General features: G+C 36.2%; 3 protein-coding genes across 7 annotated transcripts; 1 reads left to right on the top strand and 2 right to left on the bottom strand.

Annotated features, from left to right (window-relative positions):
* Positions 1-1,267: 1,267 nt before the first annotated feature.
* Positions 1,268-5,733, top strand: LOC112567646 (2-hydroxyacylsphingosine 1-beta-galactosyltransferase-like). The gene is made up of 2 exons (XM_025244354.1): positions 1,268-1,801; positions 2,236-5,733. Exon 2 carries the CDS (start codon positions 2,265-2,267, stop codon positions 3,777-3,779), a length of 1,515 nt encoding a protein of 504 aa, XP_025100139.1. The 5' UTR covers positions 1,268-1,801; positions 2,236-2,264; the 3' UTR covers positions 3,780-5,733.
* LOC112567659 (platelet glycoprotein Ib alpha chain-like) lies at positions 5,732-12,115 on the bottom strand. 5 transcript variants are annotated; one of them, XM_025244369.1, is made up of 8 exons: positions 11,975-12,115; positions 11,456-11,506; positions 11,115-11,162; positions 10,733-10,780; positions 10,426-10,476; positions 10,118-10,240; positions 8,966-9,073; positions 5,732-8,009 (listed from the first exon to the last, which is right to left on the bottom strand). In XM_025244369.1, the coding sequence occupies exons 1-8, from the start codon at positions 12,015-12,017 to the stop codon at positions 7,939-7,941; spliced, it is 543 nt and encodes a 180-aa protein (XP_025100154.1). In that variant the 5' UTR covers positions 12,018-12,115; the 3' UTR covers positions 5,732-7,938. The 5 variants fall into 5 exon arrangements, with proteins under 5 accessions (XP_025100154.1, XP_025100156.1, XP_025100155.1 ...); XM_025244371.1 differs by having other exon boundaries at positions 10,118-10,237; XM_025244370.1 differs by having other exon boundaries at positions 11,456-11,503.
* Positions 12,116-14,123: 2,008 nt separating this feature from the next.
* Positions 14,124-19,425, bottom strand: LOC112568424. Its single transcript, XM_025245725.1, has 6 exons — positions 18,943-19,425; positions 18,037-18,414; positions 17,594-17,638; positions 17,304-17,348; positions 16,823-16,876; positions 14,124-14,176 (listed from the first exon to the last, which is right to left on the bottom strand). Exons 1-6 carry the CDS (start codon positions 19,022-19,024, stop codon positions 14,124-14,126), a joined length of 657 nt encoding a protein of 218 aa, XP_025101510.1. The 5' UTR covers positions 19,025-19,425.
* Positions 19,426-20,215: the final 790 nt, after the last annotated feature.

The raw sequence follows: 20,215 nt of genomic DNA, 5'->3' as shown, positions 1-20,215 counted from the left end.
ATAGCTTAAAAATATTAATAATAAATAATACATGATGAATTATTGTTTGATGTGGTTATCCCTGGGATCAATGTAACGTGTTTGTTATACGTTTACCGCTCTTGTGAAAGTTTACCAAGTAGTTTTTTTTTACTCGCTTTGTTTCTCTTTTTTCTTTTACACTTTTCATAATGTCAGGGACGCGTTCAATTCACACTTTCAAACTACTCGCACTCACCTTACGCACACGTCCCCTTATGTTTTCTTTCATTCACAAATCACATAGATTTGTCGTGGGCAACGAAACTTTTACATCAGTCAGCATTAAACACACACACACACACACAAACACACACACGATACTGCGAACTATATATAAGTCTATATAAAGTCTTAGTTACTCACACCGCACTGCCTGAAGTTATCGTCTGTGCAACCAAAAATAAAACGTTCTGGTCAATTCCTCCCTTTCCCTGGTCCAGAAATTGTCCGTCCCCTCTCTCAAAAATCTCCTCCGTCGTCTGCTCTCTTCCAAATAATTTTCACTCTCCCTACAATCTAAAATTACGTCATAAAATGACGTCGGGTTCTGACGCGAAACCACGACGCAGCAATAACACTCATATACTGGTAAGGGCAATAATCCCTGACTAACAACAGACAGGGGCAGCAACCCCCTGTTCCTAACACATAATTACTCTTTTCTTTTATGTTTGAGAGTTTCCTTTTGTGTTCTTTTCTTTTCTTTTTTAAGCCAGTTCGACGGACTGGCGTCAGCAGTAATATCAAAAGGTTATACACATGATCTATGACGCTAATGACACACACAAACACATACACACACAAACACACGTACGCGCGCTCCCGCGCACACACACAGCTCTCTTTCTATAGTCAAGATCCCTCACAATTGTCTGAGTATCCCCTTCCCCAAATCCCTCTTCAACGAAAACACAGTTCTTAAGATTAACATAGATTATCCATTCGAGGAGCCTCTTAGGTTGCCGTGGGTTGGAGGGTATTGTGCCGATTCTGTGGTGTGGTGTCACACAACCCTCTCGTGAATCTTTGCTCTGTAAGAATCTTCCTTGATGATCCTACGTTCATGGCTCCGATAGTTTCACCTTCGCAAACTAAGTTCTGCGGAGAAAGCTGACCAGGGAGGTTGGAGGGACCACTGTCATCCTGACGATGTAGTAATTCACCGTTGATTTGAATGAAGACTGGTTGGTTATTCACCTACATCCTATCCTGTTTTGGCACGCAGTTCCCATGCTTGTTCTCCCCTAATTCCTACAAAATTTTATTAGTATAAATTTTCAAATAAAATATTTGCTTCACCTGTGCGTCACACCCAACAATGTCTCCCTCCTACATCGTTATCACAAATTTGCTTACTTTGTATCACCTGCACTCTACAGTGCCTTTCAGACGATTCGTAAAAGTCTGACAAGGACGAGAGAGTATCACGTGCAAAATGTAGATTATAAATAACAACACCTGACACAGCTGCGGCAAAGATCGTGACCTCATGGGGTCAAATAGGTCAGGCATAATCCACTTCTCCCTGTCAATGCTTCACACTGTCGTCCCTGGGCGTCCACGTGTTCTATCACTCAATAAAGTCTACAGCTCCGTCGATAGATTGACAGTAGGTGATGTCTCTTCACACTAGGTCTCTTTTTTAAAGATGGGTAATATAGTCCTCATCAGGCGATGTCAATGTGTTCAGTGTCGCTACTCGGCAACATTTGAAAAGCAGCTTGAACTAGAGGAGACATTGAAAGGTTGTGAGGACAGCAAGATCCAAAATCATTTTTAGGTAAGACACTTACAGCAAGTATTGGTAATGTTTTTTAACGAATATCAGTGACCGCGGCTGACTGAACAGTGCAAAGTACCCTGCAGCAATGTTTTCATCTTTCATAAATATTTTCAATAGCTTGCATTTAATATACAAAATGTGATAAGATAACTGTATTTGTATTTGGCGTGTTACGATGTGACAATTTGAGATGACATATATGCGACACAGAGGGGCATTTTTAAAATAAATTTTCCTCTCAAGCTATGCGCTCTACGGTGTCATCGACGAATCGTCGACTTGACTGTCCTCTGTTTTTTAGAGTTATTCTACACGATTCGTTGAATAAATCTAAACGTGCTGACGCAGCGACAACTTTCAATCATCACCAACAGGCTTTCACCTACAGTTATGTTTTGTAATCATTTTGTACAAATTCTGTAATGTTACAGAGGACCAAAAGTGCATCAAAGACCTGAAAATGAGACAACTCCTGCTTTGGACAGTCTGCCTCGTGTTGCTGCCCCTGTGTGTGGGGGGTAAGAGAGTTGTCTTCATGCCCTCGCCCTTCACCAGCCACACCAACTACCACACGAACGTAGCGCGGACCCTCGCTCGGCAAGGTCACGAGGTGTGGTTGACCATGCCCGACTACATCGTCAACAGGCGGGTGTTGGACACGACTAACTTGACTGTAATCGAGTATCAGACATTGAGAAACTTTGAGGAGATGTTCACGGCCGCTTTCCCCGACATCTATTTTAAGGGATTGTCTGATGATTTGAGTGTGCTTATGTCTATTGGTTTACAATTTTGTGATACTCTTCTTACCAACGCTTCTTTCTTCCAGAACGTTAAAGAATTGCGTCCAGATCTTTTCGTTTTCGACAATTTACGGTTCATGAACATGATGACGATAATATCTTATAGACTTGGGGTGCCTTTTGCTTTTCTTGGAACATTTTACGACACGTCCTACCAGCGAATCCCTTTACAGCCTTGCAACATACCAGCGGTAACTTTTAGCTACAGCCATCATATGAGTTTTCTTCAGCGAGTTTTAACCACTGTACTTCATGTATATTCCTCTGTGCTCGACGGATTTTCCTACACGGATGCAGTCAGTCGCTATGCACCAGAAATGCCTTTCCTTACTATAGACATGCTTGTAGCAAGAGCTGAGATCTGGTTGGTTGACACAGACCATATCCTAGACTACCCGAGACCATCGATGCCTAATGTCAAACTAATTGGAGGAACAGCTACAGGTCCTGCTAAACCATTGCCCCCTCAGTTTCAATTTTTTATGGATGATGCCAAAGAAGGAGTTGTTATCGTAACGTTTGGTAGTTATGTCCTCAGTCCACCAGAATCAATTACACAAAAAATCATCAGTGTGTTGCAGGATTTACCTTTTAAATCCGTTTTCCGTTCCAATATTTCGTCACCGAACTCAAAGAAGATCCTGACGTCGTCATGGATACCTCAGAATGACCTGCTGGCTCACCCCAACACTCGCGTGTTTGTCAGCCATTGTGGTAATTATGGTCAGTACGAGGCTCTGTTCCACGCCGTGCCAGTGGTTTGTACGCCGATCTTTATTGACCAGTTCTACAACGCTGAGCGCATGCGCGTAAAGGGCATGGCAGAGACTGTCGACCTCAACACCGTCAGTACACACGAGCTGCACTCCACCATTCTCAAAGTGGCCACCAACACGAGCTACAAGCAGGCCATCACCAAAGCCTCGGAACTGTTTAAAATCGAATTCGGTGTTCCTGTGGAGAAAGCGGCCTACTGGCTTGATCACGTGATGAAATATGGCGGCCGTCACCTTCGTTCGTCAGGACATGAAGTTCCTTTCTTACAATTTTCATGCTTGGATGTTTATTCTTTTCTGTTAGCGGTTGTACTACTGATACTGCTGATATCAGTATGTTTGGTCTACGTTGCATTCAATTGTTTTCGCTCGAAATCAAAAGCAAAAATAGAATAAAAAGGAGTGAACACGATTTGAAAGCAAAACTACTTAAAAGATTTCCAAGGTTTGTTAAACTAACAAATTTAGTAGATAAACAATAAATCTAGCCGTTGACCGACACGGGCAAAAGAGTTTTCTCCAGTTTCACAATTAACCTTAACTAAGCAAATTACAAAATAATTTACGCCTGCTTCATAAAATAAGGGTTGCTTCATTATTGTAACTGAAATTGTCTATTACTCTTTATACCTTAATGTTTGTTGTTAGTTTTGTTAATCTTTAAACAGCTATAAAAGCATTTTATGTAGCCAACCCTTTATGAAATTAGGACAAAGCATTCAGATTGGTGTTTGTACTCTTAATATTTTTATTTTATTATTTCAAACCAATACAAATTGAAAAATTAAAAAAAAACTAAAGTATGCTATGATTATTAAATGCATACTTGTTATAATAAAGTAAGAATATGTTGTAAAATAAATAATGTGAGCTACTGACATTGCTGGTTGCAGTATGTTTGATATACCTTGTATGCCATTTGTTTTTGCTCCAACTTAAAGACAAAGAAAGAGGAAAATTTAGTTAAGAAAGACTTTTGACCTACTTGACGATTTGTTACGGTTCTGTCCTCTACAGTTAATGTCTTTAAGTTGGATTTACTACTAAAAAACAAAAACGTATATTTGTTAAAATTTTCACGATATAAATGTATTTAAAGTGCTCTTTAAAATGGAGTATCACAGATACATTTTTTATTGTAGGTTAATAAATTTAATTATAAACAATACCGGTAGAAATTTCATTCGCTGGAACTCGCCGCTGAGTAAACAAACATGTCGCTTGTTACCGCAGCCGTGTAGGGTATGTGTTAAGCAAAGATACTCCAAAATAAATTTGTGGTCTGTTTTATTTACAGAATCGAGTACGTATTTATTTATTGATTACCGTTTCTAATGTGGTGGGAGTCGCTTTTTCCGTCTTTGTATGACATTAGCAACAACAAAAAAAAAAAAAAAAAAAAAAACCCGCAAACTACTAACATGTAAACAAGTTTATCTTTGCAAAATTCTACGCATTTTGGCTTTTTTAATCTTCTTTCTATTTCGACATGGATTTGCAATGTATTCCTCCATATTTACAATTGAGTTTATACTTAACGACAGCAAAATAATTTGAACCCCAGTAATCCTTGAAGGTGCAAGGGTTGTTTTATTATCGTGACTAAAATATTTGTTGGTGCATTTTTTCTTTCTTTGATATTTGTATTTAGCTTTATTATCTTGAAAGAGATACAACAATGTGGTGAGTAACCCAATTATTTTAAACGTTTTTAGAAAATGCTCTGATGTGTGTTTTTTAATTCCTATCTTTTACAAAAGAAAACAAAATCAAACAAAGTTAATACCTAACAGCAGCTTGTTATCATTCTAGTTAGTGAATTGGCATACTTACAAAATGTTCTGGTCATGGACGTGCATGACGGGCTTCTGTATTTACTTTGTGTATTTGTCTTGTCTGTAGTAGGACTGATTATGTGTTATGTGCTAATATAAGTGCATGGCTGTTTATGCTCTAGTCTATAAAGGATTTATATAAAGCGCTCTGAGCAATTGATTTTGTTTTGCCTGATAAAATGGAAACAGAAGTAAGGAACCCTTGAGAAAACACAAAACAACGAGCACATATTCTGTAGATAAAATTATAACACCCAGGATGTGCACGGAAAACAATTTCTTTAGTTTACTTTACAGTTTGTGGTCAAAATCAAGTTGTTTCTGGGAATCACGCAGAAACATGTTAATTTACAGGTAAGTGGCTTCAGCTTATTCGGTACTATTACGGAGACTAGCAGTCTCTCCCGATATGATGAAGGATATATTGTAGTTCTGATTATTATTTTTGGTACTGTCTAACGGATTTTTTGGAAAAAAGACTACAATTTGTAAAAGTCATTGATTACAGTCAAAATCATAATATAACTTAATAACTTAAAAATCTTTAAAACAAAAGTATACTCTTATCGTAAGTTGGGAGTATAAGAGTTCGCTTATTGCATAACCAACTCAAATTGCTATACCTGAAACAGATTTAATACTGTTGTTGCTCACCCACTGGTGCTTCTCTAGTGCCATTAAGGTCCATTTGACAAACTTCTTTTGTAATCTTAAGAAAACTTAAATCTTGAATGGCGGTCACAAACTCTGTATAACAGATGTTTACTGAAGTAAATCACCCACTTCACAAGTAGCTCTATCAATTTACAGTCCCACCGTCCGCTATGTATAACACATGATAAAAGTCAAAAGTACATCTTACATTAAGCGGCAAGTTCATCAAAGAGGTCATCTACAGATAACGCACGAAACTTCCATGAAAAATACTTACTTGGGAGGCTGGGGGGAGTCATCACTGTCGTCCTGACGATATAGTAATTCACCGTTGATGTGAATGAAGACTGGTTGGTTATTCGTCTACATCCCTTGTCCTAGTCTGTCTCGGCACGCAGCTCCCTTGCTTGCTCTCCCCTAATTCCTACAAAATTTTAGTAGAATAAATTCTCCAAATAACTACGGTGAACCATTTGCATTAACTTTCATTAGAGAAAAAGTTTGGGATGTGAGAGGGGTGGAGAGAGAAATTATTACTTTTACTTACTTACCGAAGTACTTGCCTCTGGATGAAGATTCATCTGGTCAGCATCTAAGCAGTAAAAGCATCTGACACACGTTTTACTTTAGCAGCTTTGATAATGATCTGTCTTTGGTACTACAAATTCTGCATAAATATAAAAATACTAGCCATTTGCTTTCAGTTTAATTGCATTGTGTATGTTTATGTCACGTCTAGATTTTAATTAATTGTGTAACCATGTTGATGCTGTCTCTTTTTATTTTCTTTAATAATAATAATAATAATAATAATAATAATATAATAATAATAATAATATAATAATAATAATAATAATAATAATCAGTGACTCCACTTAAGGTAAAAACGTACAAAAAAATGATAGCAGGTACAAAATACACAAGAAGCAGCTAACTTGTTGTTGCCTTATTATTATGTAATTTATGTCAAATCATGGTCATAATCATAATTATTTTAATAGTCTCAAAATAAAATCAGTGTCAAAAAACTGTCTTTTCTTCTAGAATCTCAATCAATTTAGTAAATGACCCGAACATCTACAAGTGAGCAAATGAAATTATACACATTAACTAATTAGTAGTATAACGACTCTTAATCGTTGACCTTTGGGTTTCTTAATATCTTTTAAAAAACTAAGGTTTAAGGAAAGCACCACGTATTACATCTCGCACACAAAATCTCGCCACTGAATTCTCGCGGTTTTCTCGCGCGCGATACTGTGTTCCAGGCGCGTGATTACGGTAGCTCTAATGAAGATCCTGTTTTGCCAGGATAAAAATCAGTTTTTTCACATCAATTTAAGCATGATTTAAATGAGAGCATCTATGTTTAATGCATTTAAGTTCAGAACCAACAAATTTTTGTAAATACTGCAAAAAACAAATAAGACATTAAATAATTTCATGATAAATATTGCATCATTAAAATGTATCAAGATAATATAAGCCATCTGCAAAACGTGATTATGTATGTTCGTAATGTATTTTAAAATCAATGGTACAAATGTCAGTCACAATATAGCTGTCACATGCAATAATTGTCTTTAATGAATATTTGAAGATGAAAGCTACATGCTATGAAACGTGATTATATGTTGGAAATTAAAAAGACTGCAATAATAATGACTGATATGAACAAGTATTCTGACTCAGGACTCTCCCTGGCTGATGGGAAAGAAAAGATATTGTAAAACGTTTTATGAGTGGATATGTTAATTGTAAAACTATGGATGGAATCATTAACTCTCTATGATCTATGATGACTAATATTTTGTGCACTCGTCTGGTTTTAGCTCGATGAAATCTATTAGAAAATATTCTACTGTTTCGCCATAAAGCATTTTTGCTATGACAGTATACACACGCTAGTTTAACGATTTTTGAAAATAAAAACACAAAACAACTTAACAACAGAAGGAATAAAGAATTTAATATTCGTAAAATAAAAAGTCATTACTTAATACAGAAAATGTGATTAAATTGTATCACAGAAATAGCAGGAAGGAAAAGTGGAATACAAAAGTAGATTACGAAAGTGTACTACCTATTGAAGTTTTTCTTGTCACGATTGTACTCATTGTAGATGTTTGCGTTGTAGCTGTAAAAGATAATGATCATATGTAATTGAGAGTAAAAAATATAAAACACGTTGGCCTTCAGCAAATCTTCAAAACTTGAAAGCATAATTTATAGAGCAAAATCAAGTATTCATCTAATAATTAAAACATTTACCAACTAAATTTAAGGATTATACTATCCATCTTCTTGTTTTTATCGGACAAATATAAAAATATGACTTGTAGAAACAAGAGGACGCATGCAAACGTTTTGCTTCACACGTGACAATTAAAATAAGCATGTGACAAAGAGAACCGATTTCTATATTATATCAAATTTTACTAAATATATTTTCAGAGATTTTTAGTGATACAGATTAAATACAGACTATTTATAAGCACTCCCAAAATAGTCTACTGAAGTACTAAGTAAACAAACATTCCAAAATTCTGACTTGGTGAGGAAACATTACTGCCTGCCTTTGTATACTTTCGAATTTCCGTTGTTTTTATTGGTAAGTTGAAATGTTGCAAAATGTGGACAAGGAAATGTGGCAAGTATACAAGGTAAAGTTACTTTTAATAAGAAAATTATTCTTTATATTTATCTATAAAGAATTCAAAAGTGCTATCATCACTAATGTGTGGGGAAGATTGATTAAAAAAGAGATGTGATCAGTAAAAACGATCTAATAAATATCTCACATATTATATCTATAAAAAAAGCAATTACCACAATCCAAACAATTAAAATGCACACATAAAACACCTTTATCTCAAATTTAAGCTTTTTAAAATTAACTGAGAAATACAAATCTAAAAATAAGAAAGATTAAAAATATTACATGAAAACTAATCTGATATCAGTTAAGAAATCAGAAGAAATGTATAACTAATAGTTTAAGAAAGAAATTAAATTTATTATTTTCTTTAAAAAAATAGCGTTTTGACAAACATAAATAAACCAAAAAAAATCTGATAAAACAATAAACAATACTTTGGGGTGTTGTTGATGATGGTCTGAACGATGGTATTGCAGTTGTTCCTCCTTCGATAGCTGACAAAATGTATGTTAATGATGACAACTGCGCTGTTGGTGATATATCTGTTTACAAAATTGTAAAAAAAAAAAAAAAAAAAAAAAAATTTCTAAAATCATAGGTAGCCTTTGTTTCTCCTGTCAATCTTTTTTCTCTCTTCCTCACTCACAAATACAAACGCGGAGACATATAAAGCGATTTCATTATTACTTATTTATCGTTCGCAATTTTAAAAGGCAAGCAAATAAAACTAAAATTTCATGTAGATTATTGAATCTTTTCCAGGAATATAACTTAAAGAGCTGCATTAACATGCAACAAAATTTTATGACATAATTAATCCTAACCGAGAGAAAACTAAAATTACTTTGTTCTAACATTGATGATAATAGCGTCCTTGTTGGTGTGGTGGTTTCTATTTTTAATGCTAAATGGTAACAGAATTTACTAAAATTATCTTGTAAGCACATAATTTTTTTTGTAAACTATTGCAACGTTCTTTAAGGAGGCTTAGACTCCGCTAACAAATCACAAAAAGTTTGAAATTTTTAGGACCAACAAATAAAATGTATTTTGTTTTATCACTATTGTTACTAATGGTGGTGTTAACCTTGCCATTTTTGCTTTTGATACACAAAGATGTAGCAAAATTTACTTCAGTCATCTGTAGTGACTCTCCCTTTCGTCACCCAAACAACAAACTGATTCTTATCTCTCTCGCTGTCTAACACACTAAAAAAAAAAAAAAAATACTCATATACGCTACGTGTAAAACTAATAATATATGATGATTTTACGAAAGTATTCATGATATAACTAAATCATCTGTGCAATTTGTCTCTCTTGTAAGATAAATAACACTCTTGGTTTTTTCTTTTTCTCTCGCTCTCTCACTCAGAAAGAAATATACTCACAGGGTCACAGATAAAAAGTTTACCATTGAATTACATTATAACTAAAAAAAAGTAAAAGAAATATTTGTAAGAGAAAACAAAATTAAAAATAGCATTCTCTATTACATATAAAACATATTTAATAAATAGCCTTGACTCCAGAAAGAATTCAGGAGAGCGCAGTAACTTTCACAAAATAAAGAATAGCAAACTTACCTTGTGTTGTTAATGATGTGGGTATTGGTGATGTTAATAATATTGGCATCACGGTTGTCTCTTCCCATTTTTCTTCGGCAGATAGCGAAGTGAATGTAAATGATGACAACGGTGATGTTTCTGCTTTTACCAGACAAAAGTGTAGACGACATTACCATAATCATCTGTGACTATTGTTTTACCCTTCCACCACATATAAGGTCCTTCTCTCTCTCACACACAAACTGATTCTTATCTCTCTCGCTCTCTAACACATTGAAAAATACAAAGCTAAATAAATGACAAATTTAAGACTAATAAAACAATACCTTGCGTTATAACCGATGATAGTAACAGTTGTGTTGACGATGTCATTTGTGCTAAAAAAAATATAGAGGGATTTATATAATTGTTTGTGGTGATTGTCCCTCCTATCAGTTGCATAACACACTGTCTCTAGTCTCTGTTATCACACACACACACATGTACACACACAGCTATAAAGTAGTACATGCAAACCTTAACTTTCTGTAGATTATTGCTATGTATGTAAGGAATACCGCGTCGTTGGATGCCATTAACAGACAACAAAAGACTCATTACATATTCCAGAATAAGTAAAAAAATAAAGAGCACCTTGTTTAATCGTTGATGATTTTACCGGTTGTGCTGACGTTGGCATTTCTATTTAAAAAATTGAAAAATACATCATAATGTACTAAAAATATCTGTAGTGGTTGTCTTTTCTGTCACCCATATTATACACTGCCATTCTTCTCTTATTCCCTCTTACACCTCACAAACAAACACACACTCGTCTCTTTTCAATATATATATATACACACATACAGACGCACATACATTACCTAAACTACTGTATGAACACAAAAAAACAGTACAAAAAAGCAAACAACCAAAAAATTAACATTTTGTAGATGATTAGAAAGTATTATATAGCGTAGTAAACTACAAGAAGCCAAGAAAAAAGTATATAAAGGACTAATCAAGTGAAAGTTACCTTGTGTCATTAATGTTGAAGTTATCTCTTGTTCTGAAGGTGCCATTTCTGCTTTCAATGAACAAAAGTAAAGAATAATTTTCTAAAACCATCTGTGGCGATTGTTAGCCCTATATAACATTGTCAGTTTTTTTTCTCACTCACACGTACACTCGTGCGCGAGCACACACACACACACTTGCACGATTTCTAAATTTTAAGAAAAAGTAAAAAGAAAGATAAAGAGATTTTTTAATGTGTAGATATTGCAAATTTCTTTCAGAAATTCAGTGTCGTTTGGCACCTTTAGTAAACTCAAAAAAATCCTGACATATGACTAACCGAAAGAAAACTAAATTTACCTTGTGTTACCAAGGATGACATTAACGGTTGCGTTGAGGCTGCCATTTCTGCTTTTGATAAAAAAAAATGTAAAATTTACTAAAATTAAATGTAATAGTTGTGTCTATAGTGATACCCGATCTCCACACTCTTTCTTGTCTCTTTCTCTAACGCAAAGAAAAAATAAACTCAGACACAAACATGTACACGCATACAGACGCAGACACATACAAGCGCAAGCAAGCGCGTACACACACAGAGATCCAAAAACATACACGCACGTACGCGCGCACACACACACATGTAATTACACACACAAGCACGCGCGCGTACACATACACACAAGTTCACTCTTACATGTCTGCACAAGTTTCCCGCTCACCAGCCAACAACAACAAACACTTTGGCAGGAAGGCATTGAAATGTCTCTCCCACCTTCTGTGACCTCGACACAGTCGTCAACACTGTAGTCGTGCTCTGACCTTTTTAACCGTTTAGAAGTGAAACAGAATTAATAAACAATATTGTATGTATCTTACCTGCAATGAGACTGATGAAAATCAGCAGTCGAAACAGTGGCATGGTGCTCAGAAAGAACTCGTCTGTCTGTCTGTCGTGTCGACATACGTTATTGTGTCGCCGTTGTCGCTCCTGCAACGTCCTTCGCAATGCCGGCGATCGACTTTAATAAACAGGAAGGAATGGCGGTGGTGGCGACGACCGTGAACAAAAGACAACTCCACACTGCACCAGATGATTAAAATTCAGGAGTGAGAGAGGGTCTCCTTATCGAGAAACTGAAACGTTAGTCCTATCTCGACCACAATAAAACAGTTTTTGCTGCTGTAGACGGTCTCTCTGATACTGAAAACACGCGACAGTCCCATAGAATGAAGTGTGGGAACGGCCAGCTCTCTCAACAGCTTGTTTCTTTTTTGATTGTTCGCTAATCTTAACATGCTTTTGTAGTGAGGCAAAGATAGTTGACAATATTGTACTCGCCAACATATTTCACCTCCCAACATATCTACACCCTTTTGATCGCATGCACATGGAAGAGAGAACAGCAGGGAAGGGTGGGCAGTGTCCTCTCAGCAAACTCGGTGTTTGTTTGTTTGTTTGTTTGTTTGTTTGTTTGTTTGTTGTTTGTTTGTTTTGTTTGTTTTGTTTTGTTTGGGTTGGTTGTTGGTTGGTTGGTTGGTTGGTTGGTTGGTTGGTTGGTTGGTTGGTTGGTTGGTTGGTTGGTTGGTTGGTTGGTTGGTTGGTTGTTGGTTGGTTGGTTGGTTGGTCCTTGCTGGCTGGGGTGGGGTCACATCTCAGCAGTTCAAATAAGTATTTTTCATGAAAATTTTCTAGTCATAAGCTTCTTCAAGTTGTGTTTGCATGAGAGAGAGAGAGAGAGGGAGAGGGAGAGAAGTGAGATAGAAGGGAATAACGAGAGAAAGAGAGTAGTATTAGTTAGAGGTATTAGCCGCATAAGGAAAGTAAGAACTATTAAAGGAGGACGTCACACTTTTGAACTTCTGACTTGGTACCGCAGAGACAACATGGATGTATAGATGGAAAGATAGACAAATAGATAATAAAGCATTTCTTTAAGGTTTGACCTCATGTGTTTTGTTGTGATATGTCCAGGGCCGTGCTTAGGGGCAGGCGGACGAGGCATCTGCCTAGGGCCCCGCGCTTCAAGGGGCCCCGCGCTTTTGATTGTAACCTATTGACGAACGTTACAAATAAATTAATCGAGGCTTATGTTGTAATGTGTATGCAGTGTGCTGTCAATGATAAAGACGAGATATCCCTGAGGAAAAAAGTGACTTTAGATCCCAACTAAAACCGTGTGATCGTGGCGTGAGGGCCCCGCACATGCCCTTTGCCTCGGGCCCCGCGGGGCTGAGAACGGGCCTGGATATGTCCATTCATGGATCTCATTAAACACGAAGAATACTCAGAAGTTTAAAATCAAAGATTAAACAGAAAAAAAAGCCATTACATTCAAACCGTGCATTCACACAGGTAACAAACTGACATTACATGGCAACAGATGTTTTGACTAAGACACATTTGTATCTGTGAGTGCAAAGTTGTTGTCTCGGCGATGAGTTGAACCCCAAAGTTTCTACACCTAATTATGCAACTTTTGTCTTCTGTGTTGTTTGTGAGAGGTTCTTACACTAGAACAAACAAAGTATTGTATAATTATAGCCGACTTCCCTGGCACAAAGTCCTGCAAACTAAGACCAAACACACAACATTTAAAGCACATAGCAAACGAAGAACCGGTAAAACCTCTTTTATAAAATCAAAGGACTGATAACATCTGTTGAAAGGATTTACAACCAAGCAATAAAATCTGTCTACAGCTACTCGATGTCGAAGGTTGTGTAAATCTTGTCTTCGAATAATGAACCTCAAATAACTATTTTCATGAACACGTGTGTGGCACACAATGTAGCCATTGTATTCCCTATGTCCTTCTGATTTAACTTTCCTTTACAGTTTTGCAGTTATTTGGTGTAACTTTGTATTTTTAATAGTCTTCGTAAAAGTTTTCTTGAGAGAGTTTCCCACTTTATAAATACAGAGGTTACTGTGGCCTCAGGACTTGTAACATCACATAACTCGGGTTATTTCATGGATCCTACTTGTCAGGCAAACAGGCAGACAGTCATCTGCTTGTTTTTAAGATCAGGAATTAGTTTTAGATGAACCAGCTGGGGAGTTCTTTGATGGACTAGATGCTAAAATCAAAAATATAAAGTTATGAGAATTATCAGCTTAACGAGCGCAAGGCTGACCCGTAAACATGGGTAGGAAAGCCAAAAATGTTTACAGGATTTATCTCCCTTAGTAGTCTGAATTTTTTTTTTTAATTCAGTTTGTTACTTTAATTTGTTTTTTCCACATGAAGGATTCAGTATTGTAATGGCTGGCTGTATCATGTGAGGAAATATGGCATGAAGAAGAGATATCCAGTATTGTAACCATATACATTCAATACAATGTATTGTCCACTTCAGTTTAAAACAGACACAGACACATTACTTTGTTAGAAACTCTTCTAATTACTACACTAAATAAAATACAGTCACATCAGTCACATGTCACACATTTATAACAATTATACATTCTCACATAAATCCCTTCTTCTGGCAATAAGTATCAGAAACTGGCGCGAGCACACCCTGGACATTTGTTAGTTCTATTTAAGTGTGATATTGCAGTTGGTATAAAATGACTTGGGCAAAAACAGTCTTCTTGACAAGCAGTGTTTTTCTTTCCATCTACGGCCAGAAGGAGGCATTTGGAAATAATTATGCAGTATGTCTCTCGTGGTGTCAATCATGATGTACGGGGACACGACCTGTACCTTGCTAACAAACAAGAGCAAAGGATCCAGGCGCTCGTGATAAGATGCTTTAAGAGACTCCTCCGGATTTTTTACAAGGAGCGAAAGACGAACAACTTCGTCCACAATGTAGTCAGCTCTCAGATGGGTTACAGGAGTTCTGCCTGCTATTGTCAACAGGTCACCCGACATGACACCTTGCCCAGGACGGTTCTCCAATGTTCCCATTGAAGGCTCTCGACCAGGTGACAGACAGAAGAAAGGTTGGGTGGCGATGTGAAGCAATGGAGCAGCTGTGCACTGTGGGACTTTGTCACATACACAATGTCACACACATCCAAAACACTGCGTCTAGACTTGGTCTTTCGCTCAAAACAAATAAGAAAAGACCTATCAATGGGCTCTCGTAATGTATTCTGTTTAGTCTAATCTTAATTTCAATCTAGTGGGTACTTTCTTAGCTTGCTGCCTCTGGGTCTTTAGCTGTGTAAAGCGCTGCAATAAACCAAATCCTTACAACATGTGACAGATATGAACCCTTCTGGAGCACTGACTTGCTCTGAATTCTGTAAATCAAAGCAACTTTCACAATATTTGCATTATAACTTACAGTGGATACAAACAATTGCTTATATAATAAAAATCATATACAAGTCTCATACACCTTACAAGTAACCTTTAGAAAAAGTAACCTTAAGCATCAAAAGTAGCAATACAAACTTATACATAAGTGAAGATCTTAGTAGTAGCTGTTGTTGTTGACACTTTAGTCCTCCTACTGTTTTTGCTGTAAAATAAATCAAGATGTTAATTTCATTTGTCATACAAACGAAAGGATGTATGCATTTTAAAATGTTTACATCAGCTAATTACTGTCACTATGTATTAATTATGCTATTATTTATTGACATCACCAAATAGTCAAGTATTTACATCTATAAGATCCAGTTTACCTATTGTGCTATATAGAATAAGTACAAAGTAGTGTGTACTCTGGCTTAATAATACCTACCTGTTGTGTCAGGTCATGTATACAAATAGCAGCTAAACTGCTTTCTCTTACAGACTTATCGAATGTATTTCAAAACAAACCTGGAAAAGTAAACAGAACATTCTTCTACGACTGGAAGGGTGTGTAGTTCGATTAATCACCAAATAAAAGTGTTTTATATCTATCTATCTATATATATACCTAAATCAAAATCAAATATAAATCATAATCCTAAAATTAAATAATTTTTGCATGAACTTTATCTAACTCAAGCAATTAATAAGGTGTGAGATGAAGTCAGAAAAGAGGACTAAAACACTAAGGTACAACACATCAGCTTCATATCATCAATAGTTAACGGTTAACGTGTCGTCAGCAAACGATTAACTGCGCTTACACAGCGGCGAAAGCCTCTCCGTCTCCAATCTCGCACACAAATTCGGCGAATTGAAATCTCGTGATTTTCTCGCGCACGATACTACGATTCGTTTGTTAAATGCAGGAAAGTGTGACTCAGATTTGATTTTAGCAAGTAGTCGTTACACTTTTGGATCAGGAAAGTGAACATAACATTTAATATGTAGGTAAACAAGGGTCAATTTTTGTATAATTAATTTCCAGCAATCGTTGAATATAATTAGGACACAAAATACAGAACACTCTAAAAAAAAAAAACAACTTCAAAAAAGCAAATATTAGTTTTTGAAAAATCTTATGTACAATGTTAACTGTATGTCATTCTCTCTCAACTTATATCATCCAATTGAAAGATAGGTCAAACAAAACAAAAACGGAATTGAATTGGCTGAATTGAATGTTTACAGGCTGTACAAAACGCCTCTACATGTCAGCAGCATACTGTATCTCTACCTGTACAATATAGAAAAAAAAACCAACAACAAACTCAATGACAAATAAACATTTAAAACAATTAAAAACTAATTTCTAGGGAACAAATACAGTTGAATATGTTTAAAGTCATTTACTATTTACTTTTCATAAGTAAACACACTATTTTAAAAATGTATATTATGTAAAATTCAATACCATTTGTTGTTTTTCTTGTTACTGATGTTGTCACAGTAGATATTTCTGTTGTCACTGCAAAGCATTTTGATTGAACAACCATAAAGCAACAATTTATAGGACTAAGGTCTTAATAAAAGCTGCAAAAACCAATAACACATTGTCTACATGCTCAAACTTCTGTCTGTGCTCATATTCACTCGCTTGCTTTTTAGGTATTCCTTAAATTTTATTAAATTCTACGAGAACAACATTAATTTGAGGTGTGTGAGATTCTTCAGCATGTAAATTCTAAAGATTCACAAAGATTAACAAATTAATGTATAACGAATCTTACGGAATTATTTTTGTGAAACCTGACGATGGCATTTCTCTTATAAAAATACTTTCTTGTAAACTGAAATGAAAATCTTCTGTATCAGTATTACCGATCTCTTGATACATTGTTTTCATGATAGGTGACTTGGGACAGGATCCGAGAAATACGTTAATAATTGTTTACCTGTCTTCACTGTTGTCGTTGTCGTGTCCGACGTCGAAGATGTACCTGAAAATTTTGTTGAATGTTGGTTAATGGGTTGAAATGTATAAGGTTAAAATTTCAAGTAGAATACAAGCACCTAAGTTACCATTGTGTGATCGGGAGGCAAATAATATGTTGACATGTGCTCTCCCTAACAATGACCAGCATCGACTCTAGTCAAGAAAGGACTGACTGATCTACCCTGAATATCAGTATTTAAAAAAGAATTAAAATTCAAGAAATACATGATGTACAAAACGTAATCAAACCTTTTGTTTCAATAGATGTGGACGGCGCTGTTGTCTCTGTTGCTTCTGCATTTTAAAAAAAATTAAAACACGTTTGAATGACGATGGGAACGAAATTTACAAGAATAAGTGAACTTTGTATTTATAACTTCTTGTTAATGTTTTTCATTCAACCAAACATACCTGACAATTTTGAATATTCTTTTATCACTCTTCTTTGTTTCTCTTGTTCCTAATCTCTTTTACATACAAAGATACACATCCACACAACAGGTACAAACACATCCCACAGAGAGAGTAAGAAACACAGAAACAAACAAATGTACTTGTCACTCTCAAAATACTTACAATTTAAATTTTCCAGTCGATAGTCGAGGGTATAGTACCAAATACAAATTAAATAAGGTGTGTGGTCATTTCAGATGAAATCACTAAAGTTTTTTACAGGGGAAAAATAAACTTACTGTATTTCAAAGATGTACAACTACTGAGACTTGGAAATGGAACAGATGAGTAGCACTCAACATAACAGAGCAGACTTGCTCCTTCGTACACAGTCTTGTTCCCCAGAAAATTGAGTTGATAGATGTTTACACCATCCTCAGATTCTACACAACTGCAGTTCATTTCGCCAACTGGTTCCTCGTCGCACTTGCCGTTATAAGGAGTAGAGCAAAGGAGAATAAAAGAATTGTTTTGAAAATAGAAATCCACTGTGGTCGGGTAAACTAAACAGGACGACTCGGAGAACTGAGTAGTATTCACTGAGCAATTCACTTTCTCCACCACTTCTTCCGAGAAGTACTCCGGGCAAGTTAAGTTTATAGCTGGAACTACCTCACCTGAAACAAACACATGCATGAGTGGGAGGGGAGTGGCTTGTCGTGTCTAGTGAAGCTCTGGCAACAACCGTCAGAGTCAGCTAAACCCGACATTTACAGCACCACGGATATCAATATTTAGTCCGATGATGAGAACCAAAAGTCTCATTAATTTTTTTTTAATGATGGGGAAAGCGCTATAAAATCAACTTATTATTATTGTTTCTATTAACACTCTTTCTGACAATATTAAAATTAACACATATGTTGCCATGTGTAATAGTGCACGTGTCGATGCTTGGATGTGTGCATACGGAAGTGAATGAAAAGTTCATATCTATCTCTTTTTTTTTTCATTTTCGCAGTAACTCTGTTTATGATTCTTTTCCTTTGTGTTAGGTTCAGTCAATGAAAAACATAAGCAAAATGGGCATGATAACATATCCCTATGTCAACAAGTCAACAAGGGAACCAGGAGGCAATTCGCTAGTTTTCAAACAAATACGGAGTAGCACAAAATGTCTAATTAAATGTGTGAAGTTTTGTTACCTGAAGCGAATGAAATCAAAACTGCCAGTTGAAGAAATGATATGACAGTCAGTATTCTCCCTGATTGCCTGAGCATATCCATGGTTGTGGAGTCCAAGGTCTTGTGTGTCACTGAGTGTAGCTTCCAGCAAAGAAGAGAGAAGAGACTTGTGTGGCTGACGGGTGGCGACTGACTACAGACCTCTCTCTGGTCGACAAAACTCACTGTACACAGTACCCGCCTGACAAAAGGTGCAACACCAACCTTACCCCGCCCTCTATCCTCACCACAAAACTCTTAAGACGAAAAACATGGGCCGAGGGAAAGATAAATAAAAAAAGATCATAGCAGGAAGCGAAGCTATTTATTCATACCTATACCCGGTCACAAAGCCGAAGATCCCCGTCAACACCAAGGACAAGTGCAAAAGGTCAGGGACTAGGGGTGCCCTGTTCCTGACACAAAAACACATTTTTCTTCTTCAACTTCAACCACTGCCATACTTCCTGCTTCAGACCGTGTGAAGATAAACATTTCGGATGCTAGAGGCCAATTTTTATGCTATTGGGATAAATCAGAAAAGACTCCTTCTACAACCGAAACAATATCTGGAATAATCACAAATGATTTCCTAGTTTAGTACCGAAAGGATTGCATAAAGAAAAAAACACACATACACACTTTTTAAAAAGAGATGATCGAGTGTGTGAAGAACAAGCCTACCAAGGGATAAACATAAGTTAAAAGATATATTCACTTAATGCGTTTCAGGTAAATTGCGTCTGTTTGACTACTGGGCTAACAGTGCGAAACCTGAAACCTGTGTTTTTCTCTTGTAAAAGCATATTTGTGAGCATGAAAAAATATTTTTTAGTGTCCATGCACAAGTATGTGTGTGTCTGTGGGATGTTGTTTATTTAGGACACTGCGTTGCGTTTGACCCTGTGTTTGGGTGGGTGAGGATGGGTGTGGGTAGGTGTTGCTGGGTGTTTTTGCGTGCTCTAGATTTCATAAACATCTGCAAAGAAAAGATGTCGTTCGAAATAATATTTCTTCTTTTGAACGTGAAATGTTAGTTCTCACAATCTCAGCCATCGGCAAACAAGTTCACATAAAACGATTTCTCTGCAGTCTGACATTACCTCACGCTTCTCATTCTGCCGCAGTACAGGTGGATGGTAAGAACGAAGAACTTTCGAACGAATAGCATTGAATTGATATTTGGATCCTACCCGAGTACATTCTAGTGTGTTGTAATCGTTCGGAATGCAAATTTCGTCTCGTTTGGTTGAT

Source organism: Pomacea canaliculata, linkage group LG7 (genome assembly GCF_003073045.1).
Source record: "Pomacea canaliculata isolate SZHN2017 linkage group LG7, ASM307304v1, whole genome shotgun sequence".
Lineage (NCBI taxonomy): Eukaryota > Metazoa > Mollusca > Gastropoda > Architaenioglossa > Ampullariidae > Pomacea > Pomacea canaliculata.
The sequence above is the reverse complement of the archived record's forward strand: the minus strand, read 5'-3'. Positions and strand labels throughout refer to the sequence as shown.

Excerpts from the sequence above, each read along its gene's own strand:
- LOC112567646 (XM_025244354.1), top strand. The coding sequence starts at position 2,265 with ATGAGACAACTCCTGCTTTGGACAGTCTGCCTCGTGTTGCTGCCCCTG.
- LOC112567659 (XM_025244369.1), bottom strand. The coding sequence starts at position 12,017 with ATGCCACTGTTTCGACTGCTGATTTTCATCAGTCTCATTGCAG. Across the intron at positions 11,507-11,974 it reads TTTCATCAGTCTCATTGCAG|CAGAAATGGCAGCCTCAACG; the intron begins GTAAGATACATA and ends TTTTATCAAAAG. Across the intron at positions 10,781-11,114 it reads TTCAACATTAATGACACAAG|AAATGCCAACGTCAGCACAA; the intron begins GTAACTTTCACT and ends TTTTTTAAATAG.
- LOC112568424 (XM_025245725.1), bottom strand. The coding sequence starts at position 19,024 with ATGGATATGCTCAGGCAATCAGGGAGAATACTGACTGTCATATCATTT. Across the intron at positions 17,349-17,593 it reads CACATCTATTGAAACAAAAG|GTACATCTTCGACGTCGGAC; the intron begins GTTTGATTACGT and ends CAAAATTTTCAG. Across the intron at positions 14,177-16,822 it reads AACAAGAAAAACAACAAATG|CATCTAGTCCATCAAAGAAC; the intron begins GTATTGAATTTT and ends TTTTGATTTTAG.